This window comes from Chenopodium quinoa, unplaced genomic scaffold (genome assembly GCF_001683475.1).
Source record: "Chenopodium quinoa cultivar QQ74 unplaced genomic scaffold, ASM168347v1, whole genome shotgun sequence".
NCBI lineage: Eukaryota > Viridiplantae > Streptophyta > Magnoliopsida > Caryophyllales > Amaranthaceae > Chenopodium > Chenopodium quinoa.
This window is the reverse complement of record NW_018742899.1, coordinates 2,200,226-2,219,961: the sequence shown is the minus strand read 5'-3', so window position 1 is coordinate 2,219,961 and position 19,736 is coordinate 2,200,226. Positions and strand designations below refer to the sequence as shown.

Genomic DNA, 19,736 nt, shown 5'->3' with positions numbered 1-19,736 from the left:
TCTTGGGCGACAATTTGCAAATTGTTTTGTTAAATGGCTGCAATTTGCAAAATACAAACTTTAAATGGCTGCAATTTATAGTATGAGAGCTCTTTGGACTTCAAAATTAAAGTGTGGATACAACATGGTTCTTCTCATACCCAGCCGAAATGTTCCACTTGGAAGGAGTGGTTGGATAGGATTTGGAACTATATATATTTAGGAACGGAGGGAGTATATATTATATTTAGATTAATTAGAGTTTTAATTAAAGCTTGATAAGAGGGGTTTAAAGAATATAAGATAATATATAAAATGATTTTTCCAGCAATAATGGAGACATGGAGTAAAGCTAAAGTATATCAAATATATATTCAGAAATATAAGAAACGAAAAATGAGTCAAATTTTATAAAACGGAGAAATATTAAGACAAGGTTGAGGAGCCTCGTTGTGGGAGATTTATAAATAATTTATAGATAAATCTCCCACAGTACTAAACAATTACGGAGTACCAACGAATTTTGGTTAAAAAAAAATTCATGGGAATAATCCCACCTTTGGGCCGTTCGTTTTTAATAATCTCACCTTTGGGATATTTTTAAATAATCCCACCTTTGGACCCCGATCTTTTTTAATGGTCCCAACCGGTCTAACAGGTTACATAACACGTGGAGGCCTATTATACTTCTTCCCCTCATAGATCCGACCACCATCTCGTTCCCTACCAAATTTGATCACCCCACCCCTTCCACTCCCAAATTCGACCACTCCACCCCCTTCCTCTCCCAAATCCAACCACCCCATCGCCTTTCCCTCTCAAATCCGACCACCCCACCTTCTTTCTCTCTGAAATCCGACCACCCACCCCTTTCCCCTCCATATGAGACAACCCCACCACTTCCCCTCTGAAATCCGACCATCCCACCCCTTTTCCCTCTGAAATCCGAGCAATCCACCCCTTTTTCCTCCCAAACCCGACCACCCCACCCCTTCCCCTCCCAAATCCGAGCAATCCAGATGTGGGTTTTCGAATGATTTTGAGGTTGGTTGGGTTAGGTTGATGGGGTTTTGGGGTGGGGTTGGGTTGGCTGGGTGGGATTCCGTTCGTTTGCACGGTCGGGGTGGGTTTTCGAAATGAAAATCGACAATGGAGGGGTGGGTCGCTGGTGGCCAACGCGAGGGGTAGGGGAACGACGGCTCGAGAGGTCGGGGTAAGGGGTGGCTGGGGGAATGAAGAGGAGAGAGAAAATGTAAAAAAATCCTTCAATTTAATTTTAATTTTTGGTTTGTTTTTTTTTTACCAATTATGTAATAACAAGTGTAAATTAATATTGTAAAAAAAAATTACATACTCAGCCGATTTCAGGTAAAATGGGACTATTAAAAAAGATCGGGGCCCAAAGATGGGATTATTAAAAACGAACGGCCCAAAGATGGGATTATTCCCATAAATTTTTCCTAAAAAAAATTAGATGACCCAAAAATGTGTTTGCATGGTATTGTGTTAGATGTCAACTTTTTCAGCGATGACTATTGTAGCTTTAATTTAAGCCAATCCAATCATATGCTTAAGCTCAAGTAAGTGTTTAAATATTGGCCATCTCTTCCCAAGTCTACATGCACAAACACGCACATACACAACACACACACCCATGAAAATGCAAAGGTTAATTGGTTGTGGTACTATTTTCCCGCACAAGCCTAACCTTGAAATGTATAGCAATTGCTTGCATGCAACCAAAAAAAAACCAACCGAACTACTCCGTTGTGATTAATAGGAGCCACAAAAATTATGAAAAATATTTAGAGGTTGATCTAAAAAAAGAGCTTATTCCAAAACACGTGGCAATAATATTAGATGGAAGTAGGAGATGGCTTAAAGCTCAAGGAAAACCTCTAAATTATGATCCTTTCTTTCAAGCAAACACCCTCTTTGCTGACCTTTGTCTTAAGTGGGGTGTTTCTACTGCCACCACTTTTATGTATTCTTTCAAAAACCTACAAAGAGGCCAAGTGAGTGTTCATTCCGATCCTTTGTTGTCTTTTTTGGTTATTTCATCGATAACGTACATATGCTTATAGCAACGATAACTGAAAAGAAAATGAAACTGATTGATTAATAAATTAATTGGAATTAATATGGTACTAGTTGATATGAAACCGATAAGATGTTGATTACATCATACTTGTATAGAATAATTGGTAGAATTAATGAAATTTATTACAGAAAAAAAAAAGGATTTTGAATTTAAAAATGGGGTGCTGTAGATAGTTTATTATTTAAATTTTAGCACCAGATTTAGATATATTTGATCCAGCTTCATTTCTCTTGTGTTGTAAAATGAACTAATATTTTCATCTGAATCAATTGCAGGAAGCCAATGATTTATTATTTGGGCAGCTTGAAAGATATTTAGAGAATAATCTGGAGAGTTTTATCAGGTGATTATTTATTATCGTGGCACTCGTGGCAGCACCCTAAGCTTAGCAACTTATGTTAACTACGTATAGCTGTTTACTTTTGAAAATGTAGCTTGTTAAACCAAATAAACCTTGACTCCTTATGTAGTCATACGGAGTAAGTACATATTGATGATGGTATAAGAAAATTAAAAATTACATACCCACAGTAATCTAATATATCATATCATATTATAGCATATATCATTGATAAATAAAGCCGGTCACGCAGTCAGGTCACGAGATAACGACACTTGACATTTTAGTTTTTCGCCAAGTGTCGAGCCACATTGGCGATAAATAGATATTATTGGATTACACTAGATTGGATAGATTCGTTTAGGATAAAAAAAACAGTATACATAAAATAATTTATAATTCTTTTGAAAAAAATTTATCTTCTTATTGACAATAGAATATTACTTATAGCAACACACCACATTAGATTAGATGCCAGATTAGGTTGGATAGATTTGTTAGGATATAAAAAAAGTATACATGAAATAATTTATAATTCTTTTGAAAAAAAATTATCTATAGAATTTTACTTATAGCAACACACCAAATATTACAATTAATATGAATATCCAATTAACAATAGAGTTTTACACTTATACGAATAACCACGTAATTATAATTATAAATATGGCCATGTATCATTATTTTTTTTAGTCTACCATTGATTTACCATTAATGCTTCTGAATCAGGTATTCTTCATATTCGGTTGTAATATTTTTGTGTATGTTTGTGATTTTATTAATGAAATTAAAGAAGTCAAAAACTACTAAAATTAGGACACAACAGAAACGGTACAATACAAGAGAATCTTGAACTGAATTCATATCAATGTTAGCAAGGTCTTAGAACTTTACGGGTTTTACAAAGCTTCCGTAGCCTATTTACGAGCCATATATTACAAATGATCCAATTAAACCAATAATATAATCCGTTGATTTTACGTGTTAAGATAATAATTACTTTTAACTTTTTATTTTATTATTTTTTTTTTATCGACACACTCTTCTTTTCACAAAATTATACATCCCTCTATTATTTTAGTGTCCCATCGAAATTAAGCCCTATGTCGACATAGAACTTTGATAAACAATATCTTAATTATAACTTTTTTTTATTTATGTATAATTCACAAACATTGGTCGTAGTAGACCAAGTGAATTACAAAAACAGAAAATAATAGCAAATGTGAAAAAAGAATAATAGGTAGTATTTTTACTCTCTTTTTGTATCTAACATTTTTGTAAAAAAAATACACTATAAGAAATAAGCTATTTTGCGACAGCCAAAATTTGTCGTAAAAAAGAGCAAAAACTGTCGCAAAAAATAGTTGCGACAGTCAATTGTCGTAACAGGTTTGTCGCAGTCAGAATCGTTTCAAAATTTCATTTTTGCCATAGTTTGGCTGTCGTAAAGAATTATTACGACGATTTTACTAATTTCAACGACAATTTTTTATTTTGTCATTGTAATTATTTTACGACAGTTTAAAACCGTCGTAAATTACGACATAAATAAAAAATTGTCGTAAAAGATAGTTTAACCGACGGCTGTCAGTCGAAAAAAAATAAAAAAATAAAAATAAATGCCCTTCCCCAACCCCCTTACCCCCACAGCAACCGTTCGCACCAACAACAACTACCCCTTCCCACCACCACCCACCACCACCTTACACAAAGATACATTAAGACCTTAAAATTAAACCCCAACAAATTAAACAGACCTCAAACAAAAAATAAACAACATATAACAAACAAAGATAAAAAAAAATACATAAAAATAGCACAACATCAAACAAGAAATACAAATATACATCAAATAATAAAAAATTAACAAAAAAAACGAACAAAAATGAAAGAAAAAACAGAGATTATCAAAACAGTACAAAATTCGAACAAAAAGGCCACAATAAATCAAAAGAAAATAAACAAAATATTACAAAATCAAACGAAAATAAACAAAAATCAACACGAATAGACGGGAAAAACAAACAAAAAAAAAAAGGCAATACAAGCAAAAAAATAATGAATTTAGAACAAAAATATCGAAATATAAACAAAAAACACAATAACAAAAACAAAAAATACAAAAAATTTAACATACCTTCGAAAATTTCCTCTTCTTTGGGTGTTGATTGTCAAATTCGACTATAAAAACTCCAGATCAGGAATTTTAATGGTCGAATTTGACAAAAAAAAAAAAAAAAACCTTAACGTTAAGAAATTGAACCTCAAATACACGAATTTCACTTCGCCACCTTCGCCAAAGAGAGGAAAGGAGGATGAGTAAGAGAGGAAAGAAGGAGGATGAGAAAACATATACATGAAAAATGATTATTTTATTTATTTAATTTTTTTTTTTTTTCATTTCTCCATTTCCCTTTTTGGTTTCCTATGAAATTGCAGGAGGGAAATAAAAGTGTCGATGATTGGAGAAAGATGGCTAATCCCTAAATCTTTGCAAGACGTTATAAAACAAGTGGAAAATGCAACAAGTACAAAGCACCAAATTAAGTTGGAGTTAATGCTAGCAATATGTTATTCTGGGACTAGAGATATATTGCAAGCTACTAGGAACATTTGTGAAAAGGTCAAGGCCGGGGTGTTGGAACCCAAAGACATCGACGAGGCCATGTTTGATAAACAGCTATGGACTCGTGGAGCGCCTCACCCTGACCTGCTTATTCGGACTGGTGGTCGCCTCCGGGTTAGTGATTATTTGATGTGGCAACTAGCCCAAACCGAGCTATATTTCTCCCAAGTTTCTGCACCGGAATTTGGAGAAGTTGAGTTTCTCCAAGCCTTGCACTCCTTTCAGCAAAGGGAAAGAACATTTGGAAAGTGATCTAATATGTTCAAATTTGAACTTTAAAACTGTTATTGAATTGAAAAAAGATGTAAAATATTAAAGTCTCTAGAGATGGTAATCAATAGCTAAAATCGAAAATATCTTATGTACTATTAGAATACATGTATATTATTAATTGTAATTGTTTATCATGTAAATTACGTATCTAGCCCTAGGTTAACACTAACTAAATATGCTTGTATATATACTATACTGAAATGAATGAGAATCAAGAAAAACATTTTTTCATGGTTCAGAGCAGCTGATAACAAAGCAGCTGATGCATGGAGTCATTTGGTTGATTTCTTCCACAACAACAAATTCGCTAGAGCCCTACAATTGGATGCTCAATTCACGAATACAAAATTGGAGCATTTGAATAGGGTTAAGTAAAATTGCACCAGATTAAAGACTCTTGCTATAGTCTCAGAAATGTTTGCGAGTGTGGGGCGTTTTGGAAGGGGGAAAGGAGAGGGTCGGGATGGGGGGAAGGACGGTAGAGGATCCGGTTGTGGGGTCGTGGGGATGTGATGGAGTGGTGGTTTTGGTGGTGGGGATGTGATTTAATGGTAGTTTTGGTGGTGAGGAAGGCGAGAGGTGGTCAGCAGGCCAAGGGCGAGGAGAGGGGCTGCTGTAGCAGGGGTTTCTAAAATATAATTTTTGTTTTTATCTTAAAATGACTTTTTTTAATAGTTAATTAAAATTTGAAAAAAAGACCAACTACATTATGACATGTGGCATAAGCAACCCAAACAATCAGTTACCTATAAAACTAACAAGTCTTGACTTATTTTGAAAAAATACCCCATAAAGATAAATTTATTGTGAGTTAATCGAAAGATTTGCTTATTTTTGAAGACCGAGCAAAACTTTGCTTATTTTTAACAAATTTTCCATTTTTTTATTTATTGCATGGCTTGCCTCTCTTGAAAGGATTATCGGGGGACTAAATGCCATTTCACACCTCTATTCAGCATACTAATCCTCTTCAGTCATTCGAAACCCTCCGCTCAATGCTCGTTTTAGCTTGAGGAGTAGAATAATAACGAGGGTGCCACACGATAAGAAAAAGGCCAAATTCAGTTGGAAAAAGGTGAGAAAGTTGGTAAATAGATTTCCATAAGTAAATGGCCATTGGATATCATACCGTCAGAAAAAAATGAAATTTCCGATGGACAAGCTAAGTCGTTGGAACCCACTTTTCCAAACCGTTATTAAGTCCATCGAAAATATTTTGACAACCAATTGCCGGAATATATACATTAGTAATTTCCGACGGCCTAGCCATCGAAATTCCACCGACGACCACCTAAACCGTCAGAAAGGTGTTGGGGCCTTTAAGGACGGTGGTAAATTAATTTAAGGTTATCTTGTTTTTAAAAGAAAAAATATATTTTTGGCGGCCTAAACTGACGAAAAAGTATTTAAATAAATTTTTAAAATTCTAAACAATATTTTCAAATTTGAAATTATTTTATTTTTTTTTTTAAAAAGTAATTTACCATTGGCTTTCCAACGGCTTGAACCATTGGTAAATTTTTCTAACTGTTTTAATCAGCCATGGGTAAATTTTTTTGGCCATTAGAAATTTTTTTGTGGCTATCAAAACCATTGTTAACATTTAATTTACCAACAGTTTAACCTGGCTGTCGGTAGCAACCCATTGGTAATCAACTTTTTTCTTGTAGTGTCACATCTAATATTTCTAGTAAATTTGCTCTAATCAACCAAGCATCTCATGTTTATTTTAACCTTCAACAAAATCTAGGGGATTCCTCATCTCTAACCCGTGGAAATTCTGCAATTAGGGGATGGACTGAAAACAATGGTGGAAATTGTCGGCAACGGACTCGCCGGTGACCCATCGGCGGGTAAACCAACTCACTACCACAACTAGGGCTGTTTGCGGTCCAGTTTGATACCGTTTGGATCTCAAATCACACCAAATCGAAATTGCGGTTTGAATACCGCAAAATTTGGTTTGGTGCGGTGTGGTTAGTGGTTTAACCACATTGTTTATAATCACAAATAGTTTTCTTAATAATTTTAATTTTATTTTCTAGTTATTAATTTACAATTCAAATATTTTCTTAATAATTTTTTTTTCTTTTACTTTGGATTAACTAATAGTTAAAGATTACATCTTATTTTTCAGATCTTTTGCATATTTTTTATAAATATATATTGTATTAAAATAGTTTAACGGCTTATTGTATGATGGTTTATGACCTAAACCGCAAATTGTATTTTTCGATTTTATGTAAAAATATTTGGAGATATATCTCACTTAAACCACAAACTGCAGTTTAGTCATTTTTGGAAACTGCACTGCTCTCCAAAGACACTCTGATTTACCCAAACCACAACAGCGAGTTTCTCCAACTCTTATGACAACGATTTTATAAAATACTAGGTAAGTGTCCGTACGATGCACGAATTTAACCAAAAAAAATTGCGTAAATTACAGTTGTATATATTATTGAAATTGTCTTAAAAATCAATACGTATCTTATTACTACAATAATAATAATGTTTTATATTCCAATCCTATGGCACTTATAGTGGGAAGTGGAAAAGAAAAACAAACAAAATAGGGGATAAGATAGGATGAGATGATATTAAAAAGAGTAAAGAGAGTTAGCTCAATAGTCAAAGCAATCTTGCGATCTTTTGAGGAAAAGACAATATTAAAATGAGTTTACTTTTCCCGACATCCGCCCCACCTCGTAAACCACCAAGAAACCACCCATAACCAAATAAACCCTTCCAAAAAACCTCACCAACCATCTCAAAATACCGATCTTACCCTCCCCAAATAGTCGTACCCACCCCAAAACCACCACCTCCAACCGGAAAAATCTAACACCATGAATTCCGCCCCTAAAAAAACCAACCCAAAGATACAAGTGAAAAACCATTACCTTCTCTATCATCAATTAAAGCTTTATTTGGTCAAATTTAACATTAAAATTCTAGATTTAGAATTTTCATGGTTAAATTTGACCATAAAGCCTTCAAATTTGAGCTTTAGTGACAAGACTGAAACAAAAGGAGAAGGAAGAGAGAGAAAGCGGAGACGGCGACAAGCATGACAACAATGACGACAAGCATGACAGCGACGGCGACTTCCGGCGAAGGTGGTGGTTGAATTTGAGGGGAGATGAACAAAGAGAGGGGGAATTAATGGGTAGATGAAGATAGAGTGGAGATCGGTACGGTGGTAGTAGTGGTGGTGGTGGTGGACTGGTGGTGGTGTTTGCCATTGAAGGTGATGGTTGAAGAAGATGGTTGAAGGAGATGGTGAGAAATAAGTGAGAATGAAAATACAGGGGTTGATTGGGGTTGGAAGGATGAATCTGAATAGTTTGGGGTTATTAATCATAGTTAGATAGTAGGTTAGTACATAATCAGTTTTTTATAAGGGTAATATGGTAATCTTACCATTATAAAACTTACTACAAAAGGAAATAAAATTGTTTGTTGCAAATAATACGAAACACCCAATTTTAGTAATTGTTGCAAATAATAAAAAACGGAGGTAGTAATACAAATATTTTTATAAGATTTTGGCAACAAAAGATACGACTTATAACCTATTTAGAATAAAAATTTAGTTGCTTGTGTATATATAGAGGATATAAAAAGATTAATAACAAATTTTATTCTAAACGTTTTTGGCAAGAAAATAGTGAGGACGGTTTTGGACGGCAAAATATTGCACTAGGATTTGACACGTGTCATTCTTAATGTCTGTTTTAATATTGTATATTGATATAGCGTTTAATAGCAGCAGAATTAGATATTGACGCTCTAGATTAAAAAAAAGTACAAAGACTACCAATATATTGTAGTCATTAATTTTCTGAAAATGCATTATATTAGATAGTTGTATAGGGACAGCAATAATAATGGCAATTACCTACTCCGATTACTCTCTAAACACATGAATAATTTCGGTTGATTACATTTATTTTATTTTTATCAATCAACAAAGCAATGATTTTTGGGCGTGTCACTAATTTGATTTAGAGTGTAATGTGCAATGTTAAAAAAGTTAAATAAGTTTTTGGTGAGATGGTGACTTAAAAGATGGAGTGTGAATGTGAAAAAAATGAATAAATAATAACAAGCGAAATCTGTGGTTCATCTAATTGTGATGTGAAAATCTAAAGCCCTGAAGGCCCAGATCATTTCTTTATTCTCGTTGTAGTCCCTGTTAATAAGAAAATCATTGTAAAACTTTTGGTTGGTTAGTGGTTTTACTACATATAAATCCACCTTTGATTTAATATAAAAGATTTTACTTGGTAGAAAAACCAAAGAGAAAGAAAGAAATATACTATGGAATACGTTAAATAAAATATTAATTCAACTTTTGACAGATTTTATCATGTATTCCTACTAGGTTAGTTCCTATGCCATGCACAATAATTTTAAATAACTATTCTTAAATTAAACTGCATTTAATTATAAAACATAAATTTGAAATACTACAATGAATTTATTATGAAAGAGCCTGTTAGCCATATAAGTATTTTAATGTGCGCATTTTAAAATTTGACAATATCTATATGTTTTTGTATATTTCACCAACAAATTGGTATCATTTTATTCTTGTTAACAAAATGATTTCTTAAAACTATGTACTACGTATTTAACCCGTGAATAGATTTTTATGTTAATATTTTTTTTGTCATTAATCTAGCTGCTTAAAATATTCTTCTATTATTGCATATCATTATGTTTTTTTTTTTTTTTAAATTATGTTTTATCAAAATTTTCATTCGCCATTTCTTTATATATTTTAAAATTACATTTCATTTCTTTTTCTGGTCAACTTTCTTCTGGTTGTTAATATTTTACTACAATTATGTATATTATTCTATTTTTAATATATAAAATGATATCTTGTCAAATTTTTTGATTTAACAATCTATATATATATTTTTTATTGCATATCATTAATTTTAATTCAACTTGCATATCACTTTATTACTTCCAAAATTTAATTATATCTTGATTATTTAACACTGAATTACTGCTGATAAACTTACTAAAAACTATATACAAGAAAAAAGCTCACTAAGAATCAATTTGTTTTGTTTTTGGTGAGTTTTATTTTAGTATCCATGTTTATAGATTGTTGATTATATATAAGTCCAATCATAAACTTCCAAGGAAATATATAACAATATTATCATTTGTTGGTTAATATTCACATTATTTTGTTGTAGCTTCAAATTCATTATTAAATAAAAATTCTAGAAAGTAAATTGGTGTTGTAAGGGGGTTGTTAAACGTCGCTCCCATTTTACCAGGCACCGCTCGCATTTTTTATATGAACTTTCGTATTTACCCTTCGTAATAAATACTCACGACACTCACAACACTCATTTTTGAAATCACAACTCACTTCACTGTCATTTCATCTCTCTAAAAATAAATTATGTAAAATATGGAAAAAAAAATAGAGTTTCGCCTGAAAATTCCAGAAGTACCAAGGATGATCCGAAAATTTCAGGCGGATTTACCCATCCGCCTCAAATTTCCGGATGTTCGGTGGTGGATCCGCCTAAAAATTCCGGATCCTCTTTGGTGCTTCCAGAATTTCAAGCGGAACTCTACCTGTTTTTTTTTATTTTTTTTTCAGATTTTACTTAATTTTTTTTGAGAGATTAAATGAGCAAATAATAACAACATAAGCAAAAAATTACAACATTGATCACGAACAATAATAAAATACTAATACTAATTACTAAAGTTATCACAAAATTAATAATAATCACAATAAAAATTAGAATAATACTACAAAGTTTACATTAATAAATTTGATTAATTAATCAATTCAAAAAAAAAAAAAAAAAAAAAAAAACCGATCCGTCCAAAATTTCCGAATCCACCTAGATGGATCCGCTTAAAATTTCGGGATCAACCTAGGAAGATCCGGAAATTCTGGGCGGATGTGGAGACCCGCCTTAAATTTACAGATCTACCTTGGTGGATCCTAATATTTTAGGCGGATGTTTTTATTTCAAAAAATAAAAAAAGTACGAGGACTTACAGAATACTCCGACGATGCCTCCGGTGTACGATCGTTGTCGTCATCCATCGTCCTAAACCCATCGCTAAAGCTTAATAAATTTTTTTTAGAAAAAATTCGGATTTTTGGTGTTGAATCGAATGTGACAGGGTCGGGAATTTTTTTTTATCACGTGGTAGTAAGTGGAGGGGTCGGGAATGATATTATACATTAAATACTACAACTTACACAAAGGGCAATATCGTCCTTCCATGTCAAAAAAGGAGCAATGTCCTGTAAAATGGGAGCGTTATTTAGCAGTTGTACATTATGTTCAGTATGTCACATGTTAAGAATTCGTTATAATTTTTTTTTTTTCCCTTAGATTTATAGTTGCTATTATTTGTTATGAAAGGCTACATCAAATCTTTTATTTTAAGTAATTTTTAGTTGTTTTATTTTATTTATGTATAAGACTTGTTTTCTTAATAGATTATTTAAAAAGAACTAAGAGACACACTAGAAAATGACACGTGTCATTACTAGTGTCTCTTTTGATATATAGTTATTATTCATAAACATTGGTTATGAAAGTGTAATAAAAGATGTGTGTATATCAGCAATATCACTACCGCTTATATATACAATCAATTATTAAACTTTTATGTGCACAAATTAATAAATAAATTCAAATTGTGTTTAAAATAAATAAGCGCCACTAAGAGGATTTTTTATAATTTTTTGGGTTTTTCTATATAGTAACTCTATTAATTTCACACGTTGTGTCCCAACCTATATGACTTTCTACACTGTAACCCCAATATACATTTTGTTTCCATACGGTAACCTTGGCGTTATCCCGCCGTTAAAAAATTCCGTTAATGGAGCCCACTCATTTATTAATATTTTTTATCGAATTGCGCGTTGGAAAACCTTCCGTTAAAGGTTTTTGGGGCTATTTTAGTTCTTAAGGGACCAAATTGAGCTCATATTTCACAAAAGAGAAATGTAAATGCCTCGTTTTGCTTATTAAAACGTGAACACGTAAATCGAGATATTTTTTAATAAGCAACACGAGGCATTTGCATTACATTTTTGTGAAATCTAAGTTCAATTTGGAACCTTAAGGGATAAAATAGCCCCCAAAACATGGAAGTTTTCCATAGCGCAAATCGATAAAAAATATTAATAAATGGAGAGTGGGCCCCATTAACAAAATTTTTTAACGACAAGGTTACCGTATGAAAACAAAATGTATATTAGGGTTACATGTAGAAAGTCATATAAATTGAAACACAACGTAAAAAAGTGAAATTAACAGGTTACTTTGTAGAAAATCCCTAATGTTTTTAAACATATGCTAGGATGTACATTAAAATTACTGTTCCTTAACTTCTTATGCAGATATGCTGCTTTTTGAACAACATTGTCCAAAGAGTATTATTGTCAATTAACTGATAGAGTATAAAACGTATTCTTGGGCCTCAATCATCAGCTTAAGTTTTTGGTTGAGATGGTCCTCTAACATGGTATCAGAGCCAACGTGACACAAAGGTCACGGGTTTGAATCTCATCCACCCCGCACTTTCAAGTGGAATATTAAGCGCTGGGTATGAGGAGGACCCATACTGCATCCACACTTCTAGCCCAATGAGCTCTTGTGTGAGGGGGCGTGATAGAGTATAAAACGTATTCATGAGCCTCAACCATCAGCTTAAACTTTTGGTTGAGATGGTCCTCTAACATTAACATGGACCGAATTGGTTTTTGTGGTGGGGGTCAACCTTGTCTAATTGTCTCTAGTTTTTGTTTTCTAGTAATGATGAGTTTTGAACCTATGTGTGTAATTATACATCTGTACAGCAGTCAAGCAATATGCATGTATTTTTTTTTTAATTGGTAATACGTCCCATCATATATTTTATTTTTCTATCTTTACTTTTTAGAAATTTATGGGCACCCTATTAAAGATATGATTAGCGGTTGATGTACTGAATCATGCCTTAGGGTGTCCGTAAACTTCTGTATATAAATAATATAATATAGAAGAGGATAAAATCCTGTCGGTTGATGTACTGAATCATGCTTTAGGGTGTCCATAAACTTCTGTATATAATGATAGAAGGATTAAATCCTGTGTTTTAAAGCAATACCAAATAGAGAACATTATACATATCATGATATCAACAAAGTGTTGGCTCTTTTAACAAATTTTTTTACCTTAAATTTAGAGGTTTGCTATTTAAATTCTATTAAATGAGGGTATTTTATGGTAGGGATTTCCTTACCCTTCCCTCTATTCTCAAGTGTCAATTAGATAAATAAATCATGAGGGTTGATGTCATGTCAGGATCCTCCTTATTAATTCAAAAAGAAAAAAAAAAAAAAAAAAACAGAATATCTATATATACCTTATTTCCTGAAAGTTCAACTCACTTACTATTTATGAGGTTAAAATTAAATAACTTTGACCACATTTAATGACTTATACAATAAATAAATTAGCATATGAGATCTTATTAGATTCCCCTTATTATAAAATTTTTAAATATCAACTTTTTAAAATTTCACTTATACATGGTCAAATATTAGGAGATCATTTTAGTGGTTCACAAAACCAACACTATACGTCCATGCATACTCCAACCCGGCCGGTAACCTATTATTCAAAGTAGCAAAACTTACCAAGTAAAGATGCTACGTTTGGTGCGAGTAAATGGCTTCTCTTTATTTGCATCGTTTACAAAATTAGTTGAACCATCAGCAAAATACAACCCAATTTTACCCAAATACAACCCATATGATCACTTCATTAGAAGTAAGAACAATTTGAGATCTTTGTGTCATTTCGTTGCACCAACAAAATGTGCACAAAATGGTGAAGAAGTTTTGAATCAAGAAGAAGAGGTTATTGTCCCTAAATATGTGGCTTTAACCTTGGATGGATCTAGGAGATGGCATAAAACCCATGGCCTAGATCTTCATTATAAGCCTTTCTATCAGGCTGTGAAGAGGTCTATTGAGTGTCTCAAATGGAAAGTTAGTAGCGTCACACCCTACGTGTATGGTCTTAGAAATTTTAAGATGCGATCCAAGGTATCCATTTTTTTTAGGTCGTTTGCTAAGGGTACATAACTTATGGAGGTTTTTTTTTTTATTATTTTTTTATTTTTTTATTTTTTATCTTATAATCGTATAAAAGAATATTTAATGTTTTTTATCTCACTAAAAATACTTTATATTTCTTCATATAATAACTCATGTACTACTTGCAAAGATAAAAAGAAAACCCTTTTGGAAGTATACATGCTTGGCCACCCTTCCATTAAAAGTTGAACAATTTTATATGCATTCGGATGTAAGTGTAACAATGAATTTTTTTTTTACTCATTCAATCATCAAATGAGCAGAGAATGTCTTTAGATGAACCTTGGACTCAATTGTATATTACAGTGTCTGTTAAAAGTCATTCAATAAAGATGTTCTTTGTTTTATCTTTTTTATGACAATGAAAATAATTCTCTATTTTTCTTTAAATATGGGTTCATTTTAAGGTTCTTAAACACCTTTTTATTCCCTACGAAGCAATTCAATAAAAGATCCACTTATATTTGTCTATTAAAATTTATTGGTATATGTAAATAAAGATATGAAGTATTACAAACATCATTTGAAAATACAAAGTATTAGATATTAAAATATAGGAGTTTTTGTCATAAACTACCTAATAAAACTTAGAATTTGTGAGAAACTACCTAATATAAAAAATATTGAAAGAAATTACCTAATAAAAGGTAAAATGTTGTAAAAGGCTACCTGTTTCGGGGTTTCTGATGTCTTGCGGGAGAGTTACAACTTGGAGATTGGAACCGTGCGCCTGTACCTGCAAAACAAACGGAGACTCCGGGTGATTGGAGCTCCGCCTCCGAAGGTCAAGTTAGTACTTGTTTAAGGAGTAATTAATGCGGAAAAAAGGTAAAGTGTTTTCTCTAGGTGAGAGTAATTAATGAATGTAATCTCCTTTAATGAGGATTAATGAGCATATTTATATGCCTTGGGATGCGTGTCAAATGCTAGGTTTAGGTTAACCTAGGGCTGACTATTTCCAAGGATTGGGCCTAGGTGGCCGTTCTGCCTGGTTGGCATAGAGGAGGACACGTGTCGTGTCATAATTGGTCCATGTGGACAGATCAATGCTTGACGCGTGGCAGGCTCCTATTGGCCCATGTGACGGACACATGGCGGAGCCTGATTGGTCCACTTGTCAGATGGTGATTGGTAGGGAAAAATCCCCTAATCACTACCTTTAACCAGATTTTCACCGTTGACCCACGAAAAAAAATCCCCGAAACCGCTCACTTTGAGGTTGCAGGATGGTTTTGGCTTGGTGGAGGCAATTTCATGCGGGTTGTGTTAGTTTTGGGGATGAAAGCGGGTGACTTCGGGGGTGTTTTGTGGTGGGTCAACATCGAAAAATTAGGTCAACGATGGAAATCTGGCCATAGATAGTCTTTTACAACAATTTACCTTTCAATAGGTAGTTTTATTACAACATTATTTTATTAGGTAGTTTTTCACAAATTCTAAGTTTTATTAGGTAGTTTATGACAAAAAATACTAAAATTTAAAATGCTAAGTTTAAATACTATGCAAATTACAATTTTGAAATTTTGGCTTCACCTCGAGTTGATTTTAAAATAAGCACTAATTGATGGATAAATCTTCTTTGCAGATACTTGAATTGAACTTCGCTTCGTACATTTTAATTTTATTCTTACGCTTACTCCTAAAATATTACATTGCAGGAAGAAGTCGATTTATTTATGTCTAAATCAGTTTGAAACACTTCTAGAGGAAGAACTGGAATATTTTACGAGGTACTCAATTCATACTTTATGTACTACTCAAGTGTTGTATTGATAGTTTGATACACAATTTAAGAAAACTTTAAAAAAATAAATAAGTAAATAAATAAATAAATGCATGCATGTAAGATACTAAGATAAGTATGAGAGCAAATAAAAAAAGTGATTGGGTGTAAGAGAAAATATGAATGCAGAAAGAGATAAAGTGTAAAAGACGTGTAATTACTAATTAGTGTGAGGTCAAAGGGATAAGTTGAGAACAGAAATAAACCAAAAATAGAATAATGCAAAGTAAGTAGAATTAATAAAAATGAACAAATAAAGACTTCTTTGATGTCGATTTTGGTTCATTTTTTTATATGTTATGAGGAGATTATAATTTCGTTGAACACCAACTTTAATATATGTAATTGACCACACCGTGTGGCTAGCCATTATGATGGTTAATTCGTTAATGTTATAGGAATTACTTGTTTAGTGTTACGAGGATTAATTCCTTATTGTTATAGGAGTTACATGATCAATGTTATAGGGGTTATTTAGTCAGTATTACAGTTGTTACTTTGTTATTTTACAAGCGAACGCATATATGGTCAGCTACACACAAAACACACTAAATATTGATATACTCTTTGTCTCTTGACACAATTATATATATATAACGTGAGAAGTATTCTTGGTGTGAGAAGCACGGGAAACGCTTATAACCGTCCGATCAATGTAATCTAGTGGACATAATTTTAAATACTGGTCACTCTATTAAATTTTCATACGGAACTCATGTGATTGTACCCCAAAAAAAATAAATCGAAAAGCTAAGTGACGCCCTCATTTTACCGAATAATGCCCGCATTTAAACATGGATGGACGAACATACCTTCACATATATACCACATTTTTCTTCCCTCTAACTCAATATTATAACATTCTCTCACCTAACAAACCACCACCAACTATCACCGACTGAGGCCAGAAATTTAAGTTGTGGAGCTCAAACATGGCGTCTGATGAGATCATCCCAATTTTTCTCTAGAATATTCCTACTTCAATCAGTTTTACTAGTACGCACACTACTGTTGAGGTTCATCAATTTTTAATATTTCTAATATTAACAAAAAGTAAAAAGTTTGGAGCATTTGATCTACCATTGTTGTTAGATCATCTTATTTCTCTCTCCTCTAGACTGTACCCAGAAATCAGAATAAAGATAAGAATGCTAATTTGTCCTCTAATGGGGATTATGGAGTCATAGGTGCATTAGATTTGTTATTAATATTTGAGCGATTTTTGTCGGACCTCTGTTTTCTACGAATGTTTAAGTTGAGCTTGAATCATTTTCACCATTTTAATCTATTCTCATAGATTTTGGATCAATCATCAATGTATCAGATTTGTATTTTCAATGTATCTATAATGTGTGGTCATTGTCTCTACAATATATTTATGATGTATCTACAATTGGTTGTCATTGTGACATTGATTTTGTTGATTGGAAGTCATTAGATGTTTAAAGATTTTTCAAGAATTCCTGTTTTTTGTATTTTAATCGAGGGTATAATGCTTTTACGCTCAATATAGAGTGTCGTATCAAGCCTCAAATCATTTTCACCCTCTTCCGCCATGGCCTTCAATGCTAGAGTTTTGATGTATTATGTAATATAATTTCGATGTACCTATATTGTATTCAACGTATCTCTAATGTATTTTTGATGTATCTACATTTCTCACGCTTCTCACATTGAACATACTTCTCAGCAGATCCCAACCCTATATATATGTGTATGCGCGCGCGCACTTCCAAAAGCACAATTTAACCCTTAGTCAACCAATGGTTACTTTGGTTAATTAAGGGTTAAATTGTGCTTTTGGAAGCATATTTAACTTCTATTTTGCAACATTAAAGGAATAGATGATGTATGTTTATCTAATACTTCCTCCGTACGTCCTACTGAAATTTCAACGCTTTGACCTACCAATTTACTATTCACGTACTCTAACTTAAATTTGACTAACTTTAACTTTGTATAATTTATGATTAAGGAAAAATATAGTCACATGAGATCTTATCAGGCTCACCACAATTTATACTTTAATTAATTTCATAATATCAACTATTTTATGACCCAAACTGCTAGACAATAATAATACTACGTATCAAACAACCTATTCAATAACTAAGTCTAGTTTTCCAGTGGAAACAGAGGGAGTATACCTATCATTGGCTTTATCTTTTTTTTTTTTTTTTTTTTTTTTTTTTTTTTTTTTTGCAACCCTTGTGAAGCAGGAATGGAGTAAGGGTGTCGGCGATAGGAGAGAATTACTTGTTGTCTGAATCACTTCAAGCCACAATAAAGAAAGTCGAAGAAGCAACAAAAGACAATACAAAACTTGATGTAGTCTTTCCAGTATGTTACACTTCACAAAGTGACATAGTTCAAGCAACAAGGAAAATTTGCCACAAAGTCAAGGAAGGAAGCATTACAATAGAGGATGTTAATGAAGATTTGATTGAACATCTTCGCCTTGGCATGTTGTTAGGGTGGCAAATTGCCAATGTTCATCTATATATTCCCAACACTTGTGCACCTGACTTCCAACGAAAATTTGTTCCTTGATGCTTTGCGTTCTTAAAAGCAAAGAGATGCATCGTTTGGTAGGTAAAATAGAAGCTACTACGTTTTTTTTTTTTCACCTTCATCTTGTCATAGGAATCATAAATTGGAAAAATTCCAAGGTGTTGGTGCTTTATGCTTGTTGTATATTGTTCTTAATTTTGCGAGCACTCTCTTAATATATTTGTTACTCTTGGTAATAGAATCTCACTGCCACAAAAAAATAATGTAACGTCACACATTGATTATCAAATAAAGTGTATGCGGCTCTACTACAAATAATATTCCGATCCATTTCCATAAAATTAAATTAGCTCTATTAGTAAAACCATTCAGTAATGAGTAGTAAAACCTAACTGCTTCATACTTGCGTATATTTGGTAATCATGAACTGCAAATAGAGAAATATATATTGGTACAATATACACAAATTCTTGATTAAGGCGGTCTTTCATTAAATTATTGTAAGACAGGTTAAAATTACTCTACAAGTATTTAAAGTTACACTCATATACTACAAAAGTTACTATTCTCCTAGCATAAATTTTACCCCAAAATATTTATAATGTATTAAATTAATCATATTAACCTTCATAGCATGTATCCATTAGAAATCTATATATATCTATATCTATACTTAATATTAAAAAGCATTTCTAAAAATTTCAATGTACCACGTGTATCCATCTTGCACTAGAATCACGCCACATCATCATTCACAATCTTTGTTTCACATCATAATTAACCAAAAATGCATGCAAAGAGGTTTGAACACTAAACCTCCTTGAATAAAGAGGACATTAATTACCATCTTAGTTACAAATAATTCATGTCTTATCAATCTACAAAAATATATAAATACATGCACATTAGATTGTATCATAAAAGTGAAAATAAACCAAAACAATTTAGTGTTGTCATGGTATTATGATTTAC

The 19,736-nt window shown here is 32.5% G+C and overlaps 1 protein-coding gene and 1 long non-coding RNA gene across 2 annotated transcripts; both read left to right on the top strand.

Moving 5' to 3' along the window:
- The first annotated feature begins 1,581 nt into the window (after positions 1-1,581).
- Positions 1,582-5,553, top strand: LOC110727128 (isoprenyl transferase-like). Its single transcript, XM_021906666.1, has 3 exons — positions 1,582-1,994; positions 2,356-2,423; positions 4,863-5,553. Exons 1-3 carry the CDS (start codon positions 1,713-1,715, stop codon positions 5,299-5,301), a joined length of 789 nt encoding a protein of 262 aa, XP_021762358.1. The 5' UTR covers positions 1,582-1,712; the 3' UTR covers positions 5,302-5,553.
- Positions 5,554-15,611: 10,058 nt separating this feature from the next.
- Positions 15,612-19,000, top strand: LOC110727127. Its single transcript, XR_002512484.1, has 2 exons — positions 15,612-16,200; positions 18,473-19,000. It is a non-coding gene; the product is annotated as an uncharacterized LOC110727127 (long non-coding RNA).
- The last annotated feature ends 736 nt before the right edge of the window (positions 19,001-19,736 follow it).

Coding starts and splice junctions, on each gene's coding strand:
- LOC110727128 (XM_021906666.1), top strand. CDS start 1,713: ATGCAACCAAAAAAAAACCAACCGAACTACTCCGTTGTGATTAATAGG. Junction 1,995..2,355: donor AAAACCTACAAAGAGGCCAA/GTGAGTGTTCAT, acceptor AATCAATTGCAG/GAAGCCAATGATTTATTATT. Junction 2,424..4,862: donor AATCTGGAGAGTTTTATCAG/GTGATTATTTAT, acceptor ATGAAATTGCAG/GAGGGAAATAAAAGTGTCGA.